At 40.9% G+C, this 15,274-nt stretch overlaps 1 protein-coding gene across 1 annotated transcript in view; it reads left to right on the forward strand.

The window, feature by feature from the left end:
- The window catches only part of usp9 (ubiquitin specific peptidase 9), a 330,949-nt gene that overhangs the window by 287,362 nt on the left and 28,313 nt on the right, over positions 1–15,274 (forward strand). The window contains exons 39-40 of the mRNA XM_068040658.1: positions 7,102–7,287; positions 9,842–10,064. Coding sequence (XP_067896759.1) covers positions 7,102–7,287; positions 9,842–10,064 — 409 coding nt within the window. The remainder of the gene's footprint in view (positions 1–7,101; positions 7,288–9,841; positions 10,065–15,274) is intronic.

Consider the following 15,274-nt stretch of genomic DNA (forward strand, 5'->3'; position numbering starts at 1 on the left):
GGTGGTAGGGAAATATAGGGACAGGTGGGGATGTTTGGTAGGAATATGGGATTAGTGTAGGATTAGTATAAATGGGTGGTTGATGTTCGGCACAGACTCGGTGGGCCGAAGGGCCTGTTCCAGTGCTGTATCTCTAATCTAATCTAATCTATAAGTAACATTCTATTAGCTTTCCTAATTACTGGCTGTACCTGCATACTAACCTTTTGCGATTCATGCACTCGGACACGTAGGTCCCTCTGCATCTCCGAGCTCTGCAATCTCTCACCATTTAGATAATAAGCTTTTTTATTCTTCCTGCCAAAATGGACAATTTCACATTTTCTCTCACTATACTCCATTTGCCAGATCTTTGCCCACTCACTTCACCTATCTATATCCCTTTGTAGCCTCCTTATGTCCTCTTCACAACTTACTTTCCTACCTATCTTTGTGTCATCAGATTTAGCAACCATGCCTTCGGTCTCTTCATCCAAGTCATTTATATAAATTGTAAAAAGTTGAGCCCAACCAGAAAATGACTCGTTTATGCCAACTCTGTTTCCTGTTAGCTAGCCAATCTTCTATCCATGCCAATATGTTACCCCCCCGCACACAATGAGCTTTTGTTTTCCGCAATAACCTTTGATGTGGCACTTTATCAAATGCCTTCTGGAAATCTAAGTGCAGTCCATCCACTGGTTCCCCTTTATCCACAGCACATGTTACTTCCTCAAAGAACTCCACTGGATTGGTCAAACATGATTTTCCTTTCACAAAACCATGTTGACTCTGCTTGATTACCTTGTTTTTTTTCTAGGTGCCCTGCTATCATGTCATTAATAGCTTATAACATTTTCCCTATGACAGATGTTAAGCTAACTGGCCTGTCGTTTCCTGCTTTCTGTCTCCCTCCCTTTTTGAATAAAGGAGTTACATTGGCTATTTTCCAGTCTAATGGAACCTTCCCGGAATGTAGGGAATTTTGGAAAACTAAAACCAACACATCAGCTATCTCACTAGCCACTTCTATAAAGACCCTAGGATGAAGTCCATCAGGACCTGGGGTCTTGTCAGCCTGCAGCTCCACCAATTTGTGCAGTGCCACTTCCCTGGCGATTGTAAGTTTCTTGAGTTCCTCCTTCCCTTCCATTTTCTGATTTACAGCTATTTCTGGGATGTTAGTTGTATCCTCCTATAGTGCAGACCAGTGCAAAATACCTCTTCAATTCATCTGCCATCCCCTTATTTTCCCTTATTAATTCCCCAGACTCCCTTTCTGGAGGACCTTAGTTAACTTTTCTTTTTTAATTATCTATAGAAACTCTTACTATCTGTTTTTATATTTCTAGCTAGCTTTCTCTCGTACTCTAATTTTTCTGTCATTATTAATCTTTTAGTCATTCTTTGTTTTTTATATTCTGTCCAATATTCTGACCTGCCACCCATCTTTGCACAATTATATGCATTTTTTTAAGTTTGATACTATCTTTAACTTTTTTTTAGTTAACCATGGATGGTGGATCCTCCCCTTGGAATTTTTTTTTCCTTATTGGAATGTATTCTGAAATATCCCCTTAAATGTCTGCTACTGCATCTCTATTGACCTATCCCTTTGTCTTTGTGGATTATCTTAGCACTTTTTTGTAAGTGGTTAATATTCATGATGGGCACAAAACAGAAAGTGCTGGGAACACTCAGCAGGTCTGGCAGCATCTGTGGAGAGAGAAACAGCGTTAATGTTGAAAGGTCACAGACCTGAAACGCTAACTCTACTTCTCTGTCCAAAGATGCCACCTGACCTGCTGAATATTTCCAGCACTTTGTTTTTATTTCACATTTCCAGCATCCAGAGTATTTTGCTTTATTCATGAGGGGCACATTGCTTTCTTCCTTGCCCCTTTTTCCTCCCCAATAAAATTTTTATTAGAGCATATGCCTCTACAGTAGAGCTGACAGCTTGGTAATTCTTGAAATATTGAACATTACAAATGTTATGTATTGCTGTAATTGATGCCAGCTTGTGTGTTCTTAAAAAGTACAAAATCCGATTAGATTGCTTTTTCATCTAGTGGTCTAATGCAGTAATTTAAACAGGTGCATCAAGAGGATGGATGAGTTGAGTGATTAGTAAGGAGCATGGGGGTGGGGGCAAGTCATGTTGAACTCTCCAGGAATGCATCTAATCAGAGTTGGCAAGCCTAACAGGACCTTAGAGACTTGCCTTGTTACAGATCTTGGACCAGGTGATGCACAGTTCATCTCCGAGCTTCCAGTTGATGAGATGAGTTGGCTCTTGAAATGTCCACCCCTGCTATTCATGAGTTTCTCCCATCAATTGTAGATTGCTTCATTACATCACTTTAAAAACATTAATTTCAAAAATGTGCAGTGCAAAGTGGTATGTTATGGTACCAGAATAATAAATGCAATCTGCTTGTGTACTGACTTGTCTATTCTGAAGTAGTCAGAATTGTTTCTTTATTCCCAGCATCTGATTGGACAAGATGATCAATAGAAGGTGCATTATATATAATATACATTATAATAGAAGGTGCAGCACTGATCATGTCTAATCATTCAAATAATGAAAGCGGTTCACCACTCGCATCCAAGGATTGTACTTTACTCCCAGCATCTGATTGGTTTTCCTTAATACCATTACATTTGTACCAGGATCTTCAGTTCTTCTAGCTTTGCCTCTAACCTCTGGTCTTTTGCCCAGTTTATTGAAAGTTCATTTTAGCCTGTCATCCACTGAAAATTCAGCTATAGAGGATCGAAGAAATCCGTTTTTGAAAGCTGCTTGTTCTAAATAGTAGTGAGCATCGTGGGCTTATCCACCTGATGTAATGCCACCTGGACTTCAACGAGGGGTAGTGCTTTCATGATTCTCCTTATTGACAACCTTGGCCTCTGTTGATGTGAAGGATTTTTTTAAAATGACCACTAAAACAAGGCATTCTTTATATTCCATCTGTCTTAATGCTGTAGGACTTTCTGACAGTTATCTTGTTCCTAGGTATGTATGGGAGGTCTGTCTTTCTCTTCCTCTCTCCCCTGCTCCTTCTTTGCCTCCATCCATAATTCATACATATGCAATTTAGAAACTTTTTAAAATTATTCATATTTGGGTTAGAGGCAAAGCTAGAAGAACTGAAGATCCTGGTACAAATGTAATGGTATTAAGGAAAACCAATCAGATGCTGGGAGTAAAGTACAATCCTTGGATGTGAGTGGTGAACCGCTTTCATTATTTGAATGATGATTAGAAATGATCATTGCTGCACCTTCTATTATAATGTATATTATATATTATGCATTTTCTATTGATCATCATGTCTGAGACCCACCACCTCTGTTGATGTATATCTACCAAATTGCTGACTGCCCAACTTGGACCCCATGTTAGCTACTACTATCGACAGTTCACTCACCTCACGTACTGTCTTCCTCTCGTACAAATCTATCATTGTTGCCCCCCCTTAAAAAACCCACCTTTTGACTCCCTCAGTCCTTGCAAACTCCTACCCCATCTCCAGCCTTGCTTCTCCAAAGTCCTTGAATGTGGTGTCATCTCCAAAATCTTTGCCCATCTTTTCTGCACCTTCCTGTTTGATCCCCTCCAATCAGGTTTCTGCCCCTGCCACAGCACTGAAGCAGCCCTCATCAATGTCACAAACAACATCCTATGTGACTGTGACCATGTCTCAGCCTTCTCGAATCTGTCTACAGCATTTGACACGGTTGACCTCACCATCTTCCTCCAGCACCTCCTTCATTGTACAGCTGGGTGGGATTGCCCTCTCCTGGTTCCGTTCTTATCTATCCAGTTGTATCCAGAGAATCACTTGAAATGGCTTCCTGCCATTGCACCATTACCTCTGGAGTCCCCGGTATCTTCCTGTTCCTCACCTACATGCTGTCTCTCTGTGATATCATTGGAGAAGATGTCAGGTTCTACATATACACTGATGACGCCCAACTGCACCTCACCACCACCCCTCAACACCTCCACTGCCTCTGATTTATCATGCTGCTTGTCTGAGCAGAAATTGCTTCCAATTAAGTATTGGGGAGGCAGAATTTACGATTATTTACATTATGAGAATTTACATTATTTACGATTCCATCACTCTCTGGCCGGTATCTGAGGCTGAACCAGACCATTTGCAACTTTCCCAACCTATTTGACCCTGAGTTGAGTTTCCAACACTCATATCCTCTCCATCACCCAAATTGCTTGCTTCCACTTTGAAACATTACCCATCTCCACTCCTGCCTCAGCTGATCTTCTAAAACCCTCATCCATGCCTATGCTGTCACTGGACTCAACTGCTGTAAAGCTCTCTTGGTTGACTTCCCACCTTGCAGCCTCCACAAACTTGAGCTCATTCAAAACTCTGGCCTACATTGGCTCCCAGTCTGGCAATGCCTCAATTTTAAAATTCTCACCTTGTTTTCAAATTCCACCATGTCTTACTCCTTCCTACCTCATCACCTCCAGCCCTACAACTTTCCTCCAATTCTGGTCTCTTGCGCATCCCCCAGTTTTCATTGCTGCACCATTGCCAGCTGTGCCTTCAGCATCATAGGCCCTAAACTCTGGAATTCCTTCACCTCACCTTTTAGACGGTCCTTAAAACCTACCTCGTTGACCAGCCTTTTGATCATCTGTCTTAATCATATCTATGTGACTGTCAAACTTTGTTGATCACTCCTGTGAAGCCTGTTAGGACGTATTACTTTGTTAAAGGTGCTCTATAAATGCAAGTTGTTATGACATCATAGTCAAACCTTCTGTCCAATATTGTCCATAAAGTGTTTTGAGCATTCTAAACATCTGTGTCCATGAAATCTGCTGCTCACTCTAGGTGAAAGTGCACTGCAAACAGATTAAAACTTTTTTTTTTAAAAAGCGTCGGAATAAAAAATGGCAGTAACATTTAACATATGATCTTAACCAACTCCTCAATGAAACTATTATCTTGTAATTATCTAAGCTAATGCATGCTTTAAAACTAGTGGAACTTAAGTTGGGAATCATTTTGGTTGTGTTGAGCTGTTTGTGATTTTGCATTTTATGTTCAGATGAATATGTGAAGAAATTTATTATGATTTAAATGCAAGGATATAATGCAATTTGAAGAAGTTACTCCTAGCAGTTACTGCAACTTCAATGAAGTTTATTCATAAAACTGCAATGGATGATTGGCTGGTACAGTAAGCAAACACACTGGCCTTTTGATCAATGAGGCATTGGTTGTAATAGTCCTTTGTGGTTGTGTTTAGGCTGCCCATTTTCTGGTGGACTTTGGCACAGAACTGTTCTGATTTGCAATCTTACTCTGAGAGGCCACTCAGTGCCTAATGTGAGAAGTGGAAAAGTTCTGACTTCACAAATCTCTCACCAATTCACCATAGTGTACTGACACCAATGACCTATGATGGAGTATTTTTTAAATTGGGTGTAAACATAAAGAATTCCCATACTTTGCGCACAGATGCTATAAATGTGTCAAAATAGGACCAGATCTCTTAACTGCCGTAAATCAAGGATAGATCTGAAGGATCAGAAGACACTGTCTTAATCATAATTCGCTGCGTATATAAAAAAAATAAAGTTTTCCTCATGTCGCCTCTTGTTCTTTAGCCAACTACTTAAATTTTTGTCCTCTGGTATTGACTCATCTGCCACTGGAAACAGTTTCTTCTTTGCTCTTGCCAAAACCTTTCGGGATTTTGAATACTTGGATCAAATCTCCCCTTGACTTTCTCTACTCTGAGGAGAATAACCCCAGTTTCTCTAGTCTCTTGCATCTACCACCCTCCCCAGTAACTGAAGTCCTTCAACCCTGGTGACACTCTAGTAAATCCCCTTTGCACTCCCTCTAAGATCTTGACATCCTTGTAAAAATGTGATGTGCAGAATTGGCCACAGTATTCCAGCTGGGGCCTATCTAGTGCTTCAGAAAGGCTTTGCATGTTTTGTTTGCTTTTGTATTCTGTGCCCCTTGATCAAGCCAAGGATTCTGTATGCTTTTTTTTTTAAAAAAAGAGCCTTCTCAACTCGTCCTGCCACCTCTCCATTCAAAGTCTGTGCATGTGCACCTCCAGGGCTCTGTTCCTCCACCCTTTTTAAAATCGTACTATTTAATTTATATTACTTCGCCTCGTTCTTAGTACCAAAATGAATCACTTCATGCTTCTCTGTGTTAAATTTAATCTGTCATGTGTCTGCATAATTCCCCAGTCTGGCTGTGTCCTCCTGAAGTCTGTTACTATCATCCTCACTGCTGCATTTGTCAGCTGCAGGCTTCAAAATTATAACCTGTTTACCCAAGTCTAGGTCATTAATATATTCATCTATATATAAATCTGGAAATGAGGGGGGGAAAAAGAATGTTTGCAGATGATGCTAAGGAAGGAAACATTGAGAGTTCAAGAGCAGAAAATTATAAAGGGCATAGATTGTGAGTGGATGGAACAAGGCAGCTGCAGTTTTGCAAAATGTAAAACACTACACATTTGATACAAAAAGGCAGATGGGTATGTCTTCTAAATGGTGAAGTGCAAGGGAGGACAAATAGGTGAGCAAAGGGATTTTGAGGTCTAGGTGCTTACTTCATTAAAATCTAGCTAATGGATGCAATAAAAGATGAGAAATGTTCATGGTATGCTGGACTTCATCAAAAAAGATGTAAAAGCAAGGCAATACTACTACAAATATCCAGAGTGCTGTACCGATCTCATTTCAAATAATGTGTTCAGTTTTGGAATTGCATAGTTTCAAGAGCATTTTCAGATGTTAAATATTTTGTTGAGCTTTTAGCTTTATTCATAGTTCAGTATTCTGAGTTTTGAAACAAACTCAACATATGAGCAATATTGCAAACCATTATACAGTTTCAGAAATTTCCAAATTAACGTGTTAATATGTTTTCATATGATTGAATTCTTGCCCAATTTTGAGCCAAACTAGTGAAAAGTAAGCCTTTAAAAATGTACTTCTACTGGGTCATTTATCAAATTCTTGTTTTATGATGCCAACAGGTATGATTTGTTTTCAAGCTGTAATTCCTGCCACGAGATCTGAAATTATGTTAATGTTCTTTTCACTAGGTGTGGCTGAGAAGACGCAGTTACTAAAACTGAATGTGCCTGCAACATTTATGCTTGTAGCTTTAGATGAAGGCCCAGGACCTCCTATCAAATACCAGTATGCCGAGCTGGGCAAACTTTACACTGTGGTGTCACAGTTAGTTCGTTGCTGTGATGTATCATCACGCATGCAGTCCTCAATTAATGGTAAGAAAGGTAGATTTTTAGAACCTAGTGGTTCATTAGTGAAGGGGGGGAAGATTTTAATTTTTGATATTTGCAGAAAAGAATAAAATACCTGTAATGTAATGTGCACGTTTGATGCTGGTGTATATTTAGTTTGTTACATTGTCCAGAATTGGATCGTATTTGCAGTACACTACTTTGCTAAGCCAATTTTAGATACATGTATCACATGCAAGTCCTGTGTGACAGAATAAATGGGATTTGAAGTCACATTTTTAAACAAATTAGCAACCCACCACACCCGATCCAAAGGAATTACTGTTGTAGAAATTGTATACTGGTGGGATGAAAGGTGGTTCCAAGTGAAAGTTAATATAAGGTTAAGTCTTTTCAGTGTGTCTTGCGGTGTCGTCTTAAACCCCTCTCCCCTGCACCCTCACCTCCAACAGTAAGTGCGAGCAGTTCATGGACTTCATTGTCACTAAGATCGAGACCATCTGATCAGCTGCCTGTGCCATGTCCGTCCCTCCCTTCCGCTAGTCTACCTGGCCAAACTTCCTCTAATGCACCCCCCTGCCCTAGCCCTGAACTTGCATCTTCTCTAGTTTCTCTCTTATCTCTCTTTATGCCCTGTCTGAGCTCATTTTGTCCATGAGACCCACTTCCTATTCCCTTGATCCTATTCCGAATAAACTGCTGATCACCCAGCTTCCCCTCCTGGTCCTCATGTTAGCTGATATTGTAAATGGTTGACTCTCCAGGTGTTGTCGCTTTTAAATCTGCTGTCATCACCCCTCTTAAAAAAAACTACCCCTTGACTCCACCTCCCTTGCAAACTACTGTCCGATCTCCAACCTTCCTTTCCTGTCGAAATTCCTTTGAACATGTTGTCACCCTCCAAATCCATTCCCATCTTTCCAGGGACTCCATGATTGAATCCCTGCAAATCACAATACCAAAACAGCTCTTATCAAAGTCGCAAATGGTATCCTTTGTGACTGTGACAAAGGTAAACTTTCCCTCCCCATCCTTCTCAAAGTCTGCAGCCTTTGACATGTTTGACAACATCATCCTCCTCCAATGCTTCTCCACTGTCATCCACTGCTCTCACCTGGTTCCTTTTTCTCTATCTAGTCATAACCAGTGAACCACCTGCAATGGCTTCTCTTCCAGCTCCCGCACTGTTACCTCTGATGTCCCCCAAGGGTCTGTCCTTGGCCCCCTCCTACTTCTCATCTACAAGCTGCCCCTCGGTGACATCATCCGAAAGCACAGTCTTCATTTTCACTTGTATGCTGACGATACTCAGCTCGACCTCACCACCACTTCTCTCGACTTCTCCACTGTTGCTAAATTATCAGACTGCTTATCGACATTCAGTACTGGATGAGCAAAGATTTCTTCCAAGGAAATATTGGGAAGATGGAAGCCATTATTTTTGGTCCCTGCTCCAAACTCCATTCCCAAGCTACTGACTCCATCTCTCTCCCTGGCAACAATTTGAGATTCAGCCAGTCTGTTTGCAACCTTGGTGTCACATTTGACCACAAGATGAGCTTCCAACCTCATTCGTGTCATCACTAAGACCGCTTAATTCCACCTTTTTTAAATCACCCGCCTTCGCTCCTGTCTAAGCTCATCTGCTGCTAAAACCTGAATTCATGCCTTTGTTACCTCTAGACCTGACTATTCGGATGTACTTCTGGCTGGTCTCCCACATTCTATTCTCCGTAAGCTTGAGGTCATCCAAAACTCTGCTGCCCTTGTCTCAACTTGCACCAAGTCCCATTCTGTTATCACCTCTGCTCGCTGACCTACATTGGCTCCTGATAAAGCAGCATCTTGATTTTAAAATTCTCATTCTTGTCAAATCCTTCCATGGCCTCACCCTTCTGTATCTCTGTAATCTTCTCCAATCCCACAGGACTCCTCTCATTCTGGCCTCTTGTGCATCCCTGATTTTAATCACTGCTCCATTGGTGGCTGTGTCTTCCGTTGCTTAGGCCCCAAGCTCTGGAATACCTTCCCTACACCTCCGCCTCGTTTTCCTCTTTTAAGAAACTCGTTAAAACCGACCTCTTTGACCAAGCTTTTGGTTATCTGACCGGATATCTCCTTTTGTGAATAGCTCCTGTGCAGTGCCTTGGCACTTTATTACTTTAAAGGTGCTATATAAATATAAGTTGTTTGTAAATATTATCCATGAATGTTAATTGATAAAACAAATTGGTAAATTGCTGATGGCAGGTGGAGGTTTTCTTGGTGTTTGATAGATGTGACTGATGATATCAAATCGCAAATGAGTTGCCGGGGACATGGATTGGTCTTGCAGAAACCCTTTTTTGTAACTGAGCACAGAGCAGCATTAATTTATAGCTGCCTACCCCCAGTCTTTTCAACCCTTTGTTCTGTAGGAAAATGGGAATACTTGTGGTCGGGGAGGTGCGGGGAGGTAAATTGCCTCGGGAAGGAAGTAAAGGTGCAATTTGAAACTTTAACTATTTAGGCTATAGAAATGAAGCCATTTTTAATTGTTACAAATCATTAATTAATAAACAATTCTGTTTCCTTTTAGGAAATCCACCCCTATCAAATCCCTATGGTGATCCTAACTTGTCCCAACCTATAATGACTATCCAGCAGAGTGTGGCAGACATCTTGTTTGTACGAACTAGTTACGTGAAAAAGATTATTGAAGACTGCAGCAATTCTGAAGAGACCATCAAACTGCTTCGCTTCTGTTGCTGGGAGAATCCACAGTTCTCCTCCACTGTGCTCAGTGAACTCCTCTGGCAGGTGTGGAAATGCTTTTTTGAGAGTTGCAGACTGGGGGAGAAAGAGGACTAAATGAAAACAAAATCAGTAAAGATATAAATTGCACAGTCCTGCAGTTGGAAATGTGAAATATCAGCAGAAAATACTGATAACACTCAGCAGGATAGGCAGCATCACTAGAGAGGGGAAAGGAGGGTTAATGTTTCAGGTCCAAGACCTTTAGTTGGAACCAGATACGACAGTGTCCATTTTTGGAAATACAACAACTTTATAACTGGATGATGAGTGTAGGTTTTCAGTATTTCCAAAATTGCCAAAGCCTACAGAAATAACTTATCAATTCTGACTTGCTTGCATAAAAGTGAATTTCTTGCACAGATCCAAATAGAATTCTGAAGTAGAGAGAATGCTGGAAAAAATCAGGTCTGGCAGCATTTGTGGAGAAAGAATCAGAGTTAACATTTCAGATGTTACCTTTCATCAGAACTGGGAAAAATTAGAACTGTAATAGATTTTGAACGGGTGAAATGGGTGGGGAGAATGGGAAGAACAACAAAACGGAAAGTCTTTGGTTGAAGGCTAGGAGAGATTAAATGACGCAAGATTTCATGGTGCAAGGCCAAAGAGAGTGGTAATGGGACAAGTGAAGAAACACAAGTTGTGTCTAGAGGAGGTGTGATTGGCAGGATCCTGAATAGCTTCTGTCTAAAAGCAAAGTAAAGGAAATGAGAGGGAAAAAAAATAAACCAGCAAGGAAAAAGGAACAAAATGGGGGCAGAGATTACAATTTAAAATGGTTGAACTCGATGTTAAGTCCAGAATACCCAGTCGAAAGATGAGGAGCTGTTCCCCAAGCTTGCGTTGAGCTTCTTAGGAACATCACTACAGGCCAAGAACAGAAAGGTCAGAGTGGGAGCAAGGCAGAGAATTAAAATGACAGGCGACTGGAAGCTCAGGGTCATGTTTGCAACTGAACGGAGGTGTTTTGCACTGCTGTCAACGTCTCTACGTTTGGTCTCCCTAATGTAAAGGAGGCTGTGTTGTGAGGTGGTGAATACAATGTACTAAATTGAAAGAAGTACTTGTAAGTCGCTGTTTCACCTAGAAGGAGTGTTTGGGGCCTTGGATGATGAGAAGGGAGGAGGTAAAAGGGCTCGTGTTGCATCTCCTACACTTGCATGGAAAGATGCCTTAGGAAAGGGAGCAGGTGACTGAGGAGTGGACCAGGATATCACGGAGGGAGCAGTCCCTTCAGAATGCTGGGAGGGGAAGATGTGTTTGGTGGTGGCCTCATACTGGAGATGGCGGAATGACAGAGGATGATCCGTTGAATACAGAGGCTGGTGGGGTGGAAGGTGAGCACAAGGGGAACTCTATCGTGGTTCTGGAAAGGAGTGGAATGGATGAGAGCAGGTGTGTGAAATAGAACAGTCAGGTGCCCCATCAACCACGGTGGGGTGGAAGGGAATCCTCGGTTGAGGAAAAAGGAAAACCTTATTTTTTTGTTCCCCATCTGCTTTTGTTGCCTCCTTGCTGGTGCATAGTTCCACAGGTGCTAGCTGTCCTCTGTTACAAAACTCAAGGTTGCCTTAATCTCTGCTCAAAGGATAAAAGTTCCATACGCTAGCCGCTTCCCACCAGTTGCTTTCCTCTGCAGAAAAGATGAGTGTGGGGGGCTGTGTTGGGGAGCTAACGCTGCCCATTCCAGTAATCTTCACAAATACATTCTTTCCTTACTCTATTATTGTGGTCTGTCCACTTCAAAAAAAAACCTTTCTATCTAAAAGACTTATGATTGCATTCTGAAACTAGCTTTAAGAATCCACATCTGGAGTGTCCACCTTTTACAGCTATTTTAATGGTGCTCCCGTTGGAGTGAATCTTGAAACTTAAAGTTTATGAAAGGTGCTTTTTTTTGTGACCACCAACCAGTGCTTATTTGGAAGGTGGCACTGCTTTTAGTTATTAGCAAACTAGTTCTTTTCACCATACTTTGAAATCTTCAATCATCTTTTGGTCTAATTTCAAATTTGCCCAACACATTTCACTCATTCCTCGATGTCACCGTGCAAAGTTATCACGTTGTAAAGATCTGAAATGAAATGTACACTTCAAATGTATACAGAGCAGTTTGAATTTACATCCGTTGTATAAAATTTTCAATTTTGGGGAGGAGCAAAGGGCATCAGTTTCCTGCACCTCCCCCAGATTTATTGCTGAATATTTATTCAGTTTTCTCACTAAACCTCCAGACTTGCCCTTCGATGTAGTTGATCTCAATTTTGTCGAAGTATGGTAAGTTGTGACAGTTCTTTAGCCAGAAGAAAAGAATTATGGAGAAAGCACCTGATGGCTCCTGTTATGTCCTCTTCGAATCATTTCAATGATTATCTTGTACTACAGCTCCTTGTAAATAACATGTCATTCATTTGTTGCATTTACTTATAAATGTCAATATAAATCTGTTTTGTATTTTTGCCATTTTCTCCCTTTGTTTTTGTTGGAGACATTGACTCACTCTGGGATATGATCCCACAAACACTCCAAGTCACAACTTTGAGAGACCCTTGACAATTAATTCTGGCAAGCTGTGCAACTCTGTTTTTTTCTTCCAGCGAGACAGCCAAGTCTGATCCTGCATGCGTCCAAAGTCAGCACCTACTTTTCAGTAAAGCTTACTGGGTAGTGTTGGGAGCAGTAATCCTAGCTGACTTTCTTCTCCCTAACGCAGGACAACTGAACATTAGAACATAAGATAAAAGCAAAATACTGCAGATGCTGGAAATCTGAAATAGAAACAAAAATTGCTGGAAATACTCAGCAGGTCTCGCAGCATCTGTGCAGAGAGAAGATTAGTTAACGTTTCAGGTCAGATTAGAACATAAGAAATAGGAGCAGGAGTAAACCAGACGTCTCCTCGAACCTGCTCCACCATTCAGCAAGATCATGGCCGATCTGTTCTTGACGTCGGCACCACTTTTCTGCCTGCATCTCTTTTTCCCCCCCCCCCCCCCCCCCCCCCCATATAACCCTTGACTTCCCTATAATTCAGGAATCTCTCCATCTCTGTCTTGAATATTTCAATGACAGCCTCCACAGCTCGCTGGGGTAGACAATTCCAAAAATCCACAATCCTCTGAGAAGAATTTCCTCCTCATCTGTCTTAAATGGGTGATCCCTCATTCTGAAACAATGCTCCCTAGTTTGAGAATCCCCCAGGAGGGGAAACATCCTCTCAGCTTCTACCCTGTCAAGCCCCCTCAGAATCTTATGTTTCAATAAGGGTCACCTTCCATTCTTCCAAACTCCAATGAGTATCGGCTCAACCTACTCGATCTTTCCCCATAAGACAACCCCTTCACCCCAGGAATCAACCTAGTGAACCTTCTCTGAACTGTCTCCAATGCAAGTATAGCCCTCCTAAATAAGGAGGTCATGAATCTTTGGAGACCAATTATAATACCCTTTTATTACCTTGCTTAAATCAGCAATTAACACAGATTGGAAATTGAATTTGGTAAACTTTTTGGTTATTTGGCTCTCACATTTGTGTTTTTATTCTTGTTAATTTAGGCTTGAATTATGTTTAGATTTTGTGTTTTAAAACAGTAATTTCACAAGTCCAGGAAGATGCAGGCTGTAGCAACTGAGACAAAGGGTTTATTTGTTGGTTGGCCAGATGTTGAAAGATATGTATTAAACTGAAGGAGCTATTTTGTGGAAATCGCGATTCTCACACTCCAGTTTGACACAGCAAATCACAGAACTATCTAAGGCTTGATGTTGAGAATAGTAGGAGGTATTTCTTTGTGATGCAGACTCCCAGGGGTAGGCAAGGTAGTTTGTTTTATAGATGGGCCTAATCACTGGCAGATTACAGAATGGGGAAGAAGTCAAATGAAAAGCCTTCTTACTTGCCAGAATCACACAGAAAAGGAAAAAAGAAATACATGGATAGTTTGTGAATTGTTCATAAAATATTTTGTACCAGATCTCATTCCACCTCCAGAAAGATTGGCGAAGTATTCTTGAGGCCATGTGCAAAAGATGCAATATCTGATTCAGATCACAAGGTGTGCTATTACATTGCTTTTGAATAATTTTATTGGCAATATAAATGCATGCCTGAATGTAAGACTTGCATTGTTTATGGGAATAATAATTTCACCTTTACCGGAGAGGATATCCAAAGCAGATTTAAAATTTGTAACACTGGTTGCAATCTGACTTCGCAACTGAGTCATCAAAGGATTAAAAACCTTGTTTGTCATTATAAACAGTTTTTTTGAGAGTCTAGCCGAGTGTGTTCCTATGTGATTGGCCCCATTTGAAGGTAAAAGGAGCTCTGCTCACATAGTTGGGTTTTTCCTCTGAAGAATTTTACAATCTTATGTATTTTGTCCTTTTCTAACCATGTGTCGACAGATTTTTATTGCATAGTATTTACAGCACTGAAGCATGCCACTAAGCCCAACAGGTTTCTGCTTTTGTTTACACTGCACACAAGCCTCCTCCCACCTTACTTCATCTCATCTGATCAACATATCCTTCTATTCCTTTCTCCCTCAGTACTTACTTAGCTCCCCCTTAAATGCATCTCTGCTACTCACTTCAGCTACTCCATGTGGTCGCAAGTTCCATATTCTTACTACTTTCTGAATAAAGAAGTTCCTCCTGAATTCCTTACTGGATTTATTCGTGACTATCTTATATTTATGGCCACTTGTTTTGGACTTCCCCACAGATGGAAACATCTCTAAATCTATCCTATCAAACTCCTTCCTGATTTTAAAGACCTGTATCAGGTCACCTCTCAGCCTTTTCTAGAGAACAGAGCCCCAGCTTGTTCAGTCTTTCCTGCATTCTGGTATCATTCTTGTTAGTCTTTTTAACACCTCCTATGTTCGTATATCCTTTTTGCAATATAGAGACCAGTATTGAGTACACTACGCAACATAATGTTAGCAAGGTTCCACACAAGTTTTAAGATAACATACCTGCTTTTCAATTCTATTTCTTTGGAAATAAACCCCAGTGCTTGGTTTGCATTTTTTATGCTCTGTGTAAGGAGTCTACTGACTAGAGGACAAGGTATATTTTGGAGCCGAAATTGTAAATTTTTTGTGTACTGCACAAAAGGAGAACTAATGTACAAATGTAGTCCCTGCTTTGTTGAAATGCGCAAGTGTTTTTTTAAAGCTCTAAAATCAAGCTGAGCATACTTCAAAAAATA

This window comes from Heterodontus francisci, chromosome 10 (assembly GCF_036365525.1).
Source record: "Heterodontus francisci isolate sHetFra1 chromosome 10, sHetFra1.hap1, whole genome shotgun sequence".
In the NCBI taxonomy this organism is placed as follows: domain Eukaryota; kingdom Metazoa; phylum Chordata; class Chondrichthyes; order Heterodontiformes; family Heterodontidae; genus Heterodontus; species Heterodontus francisci.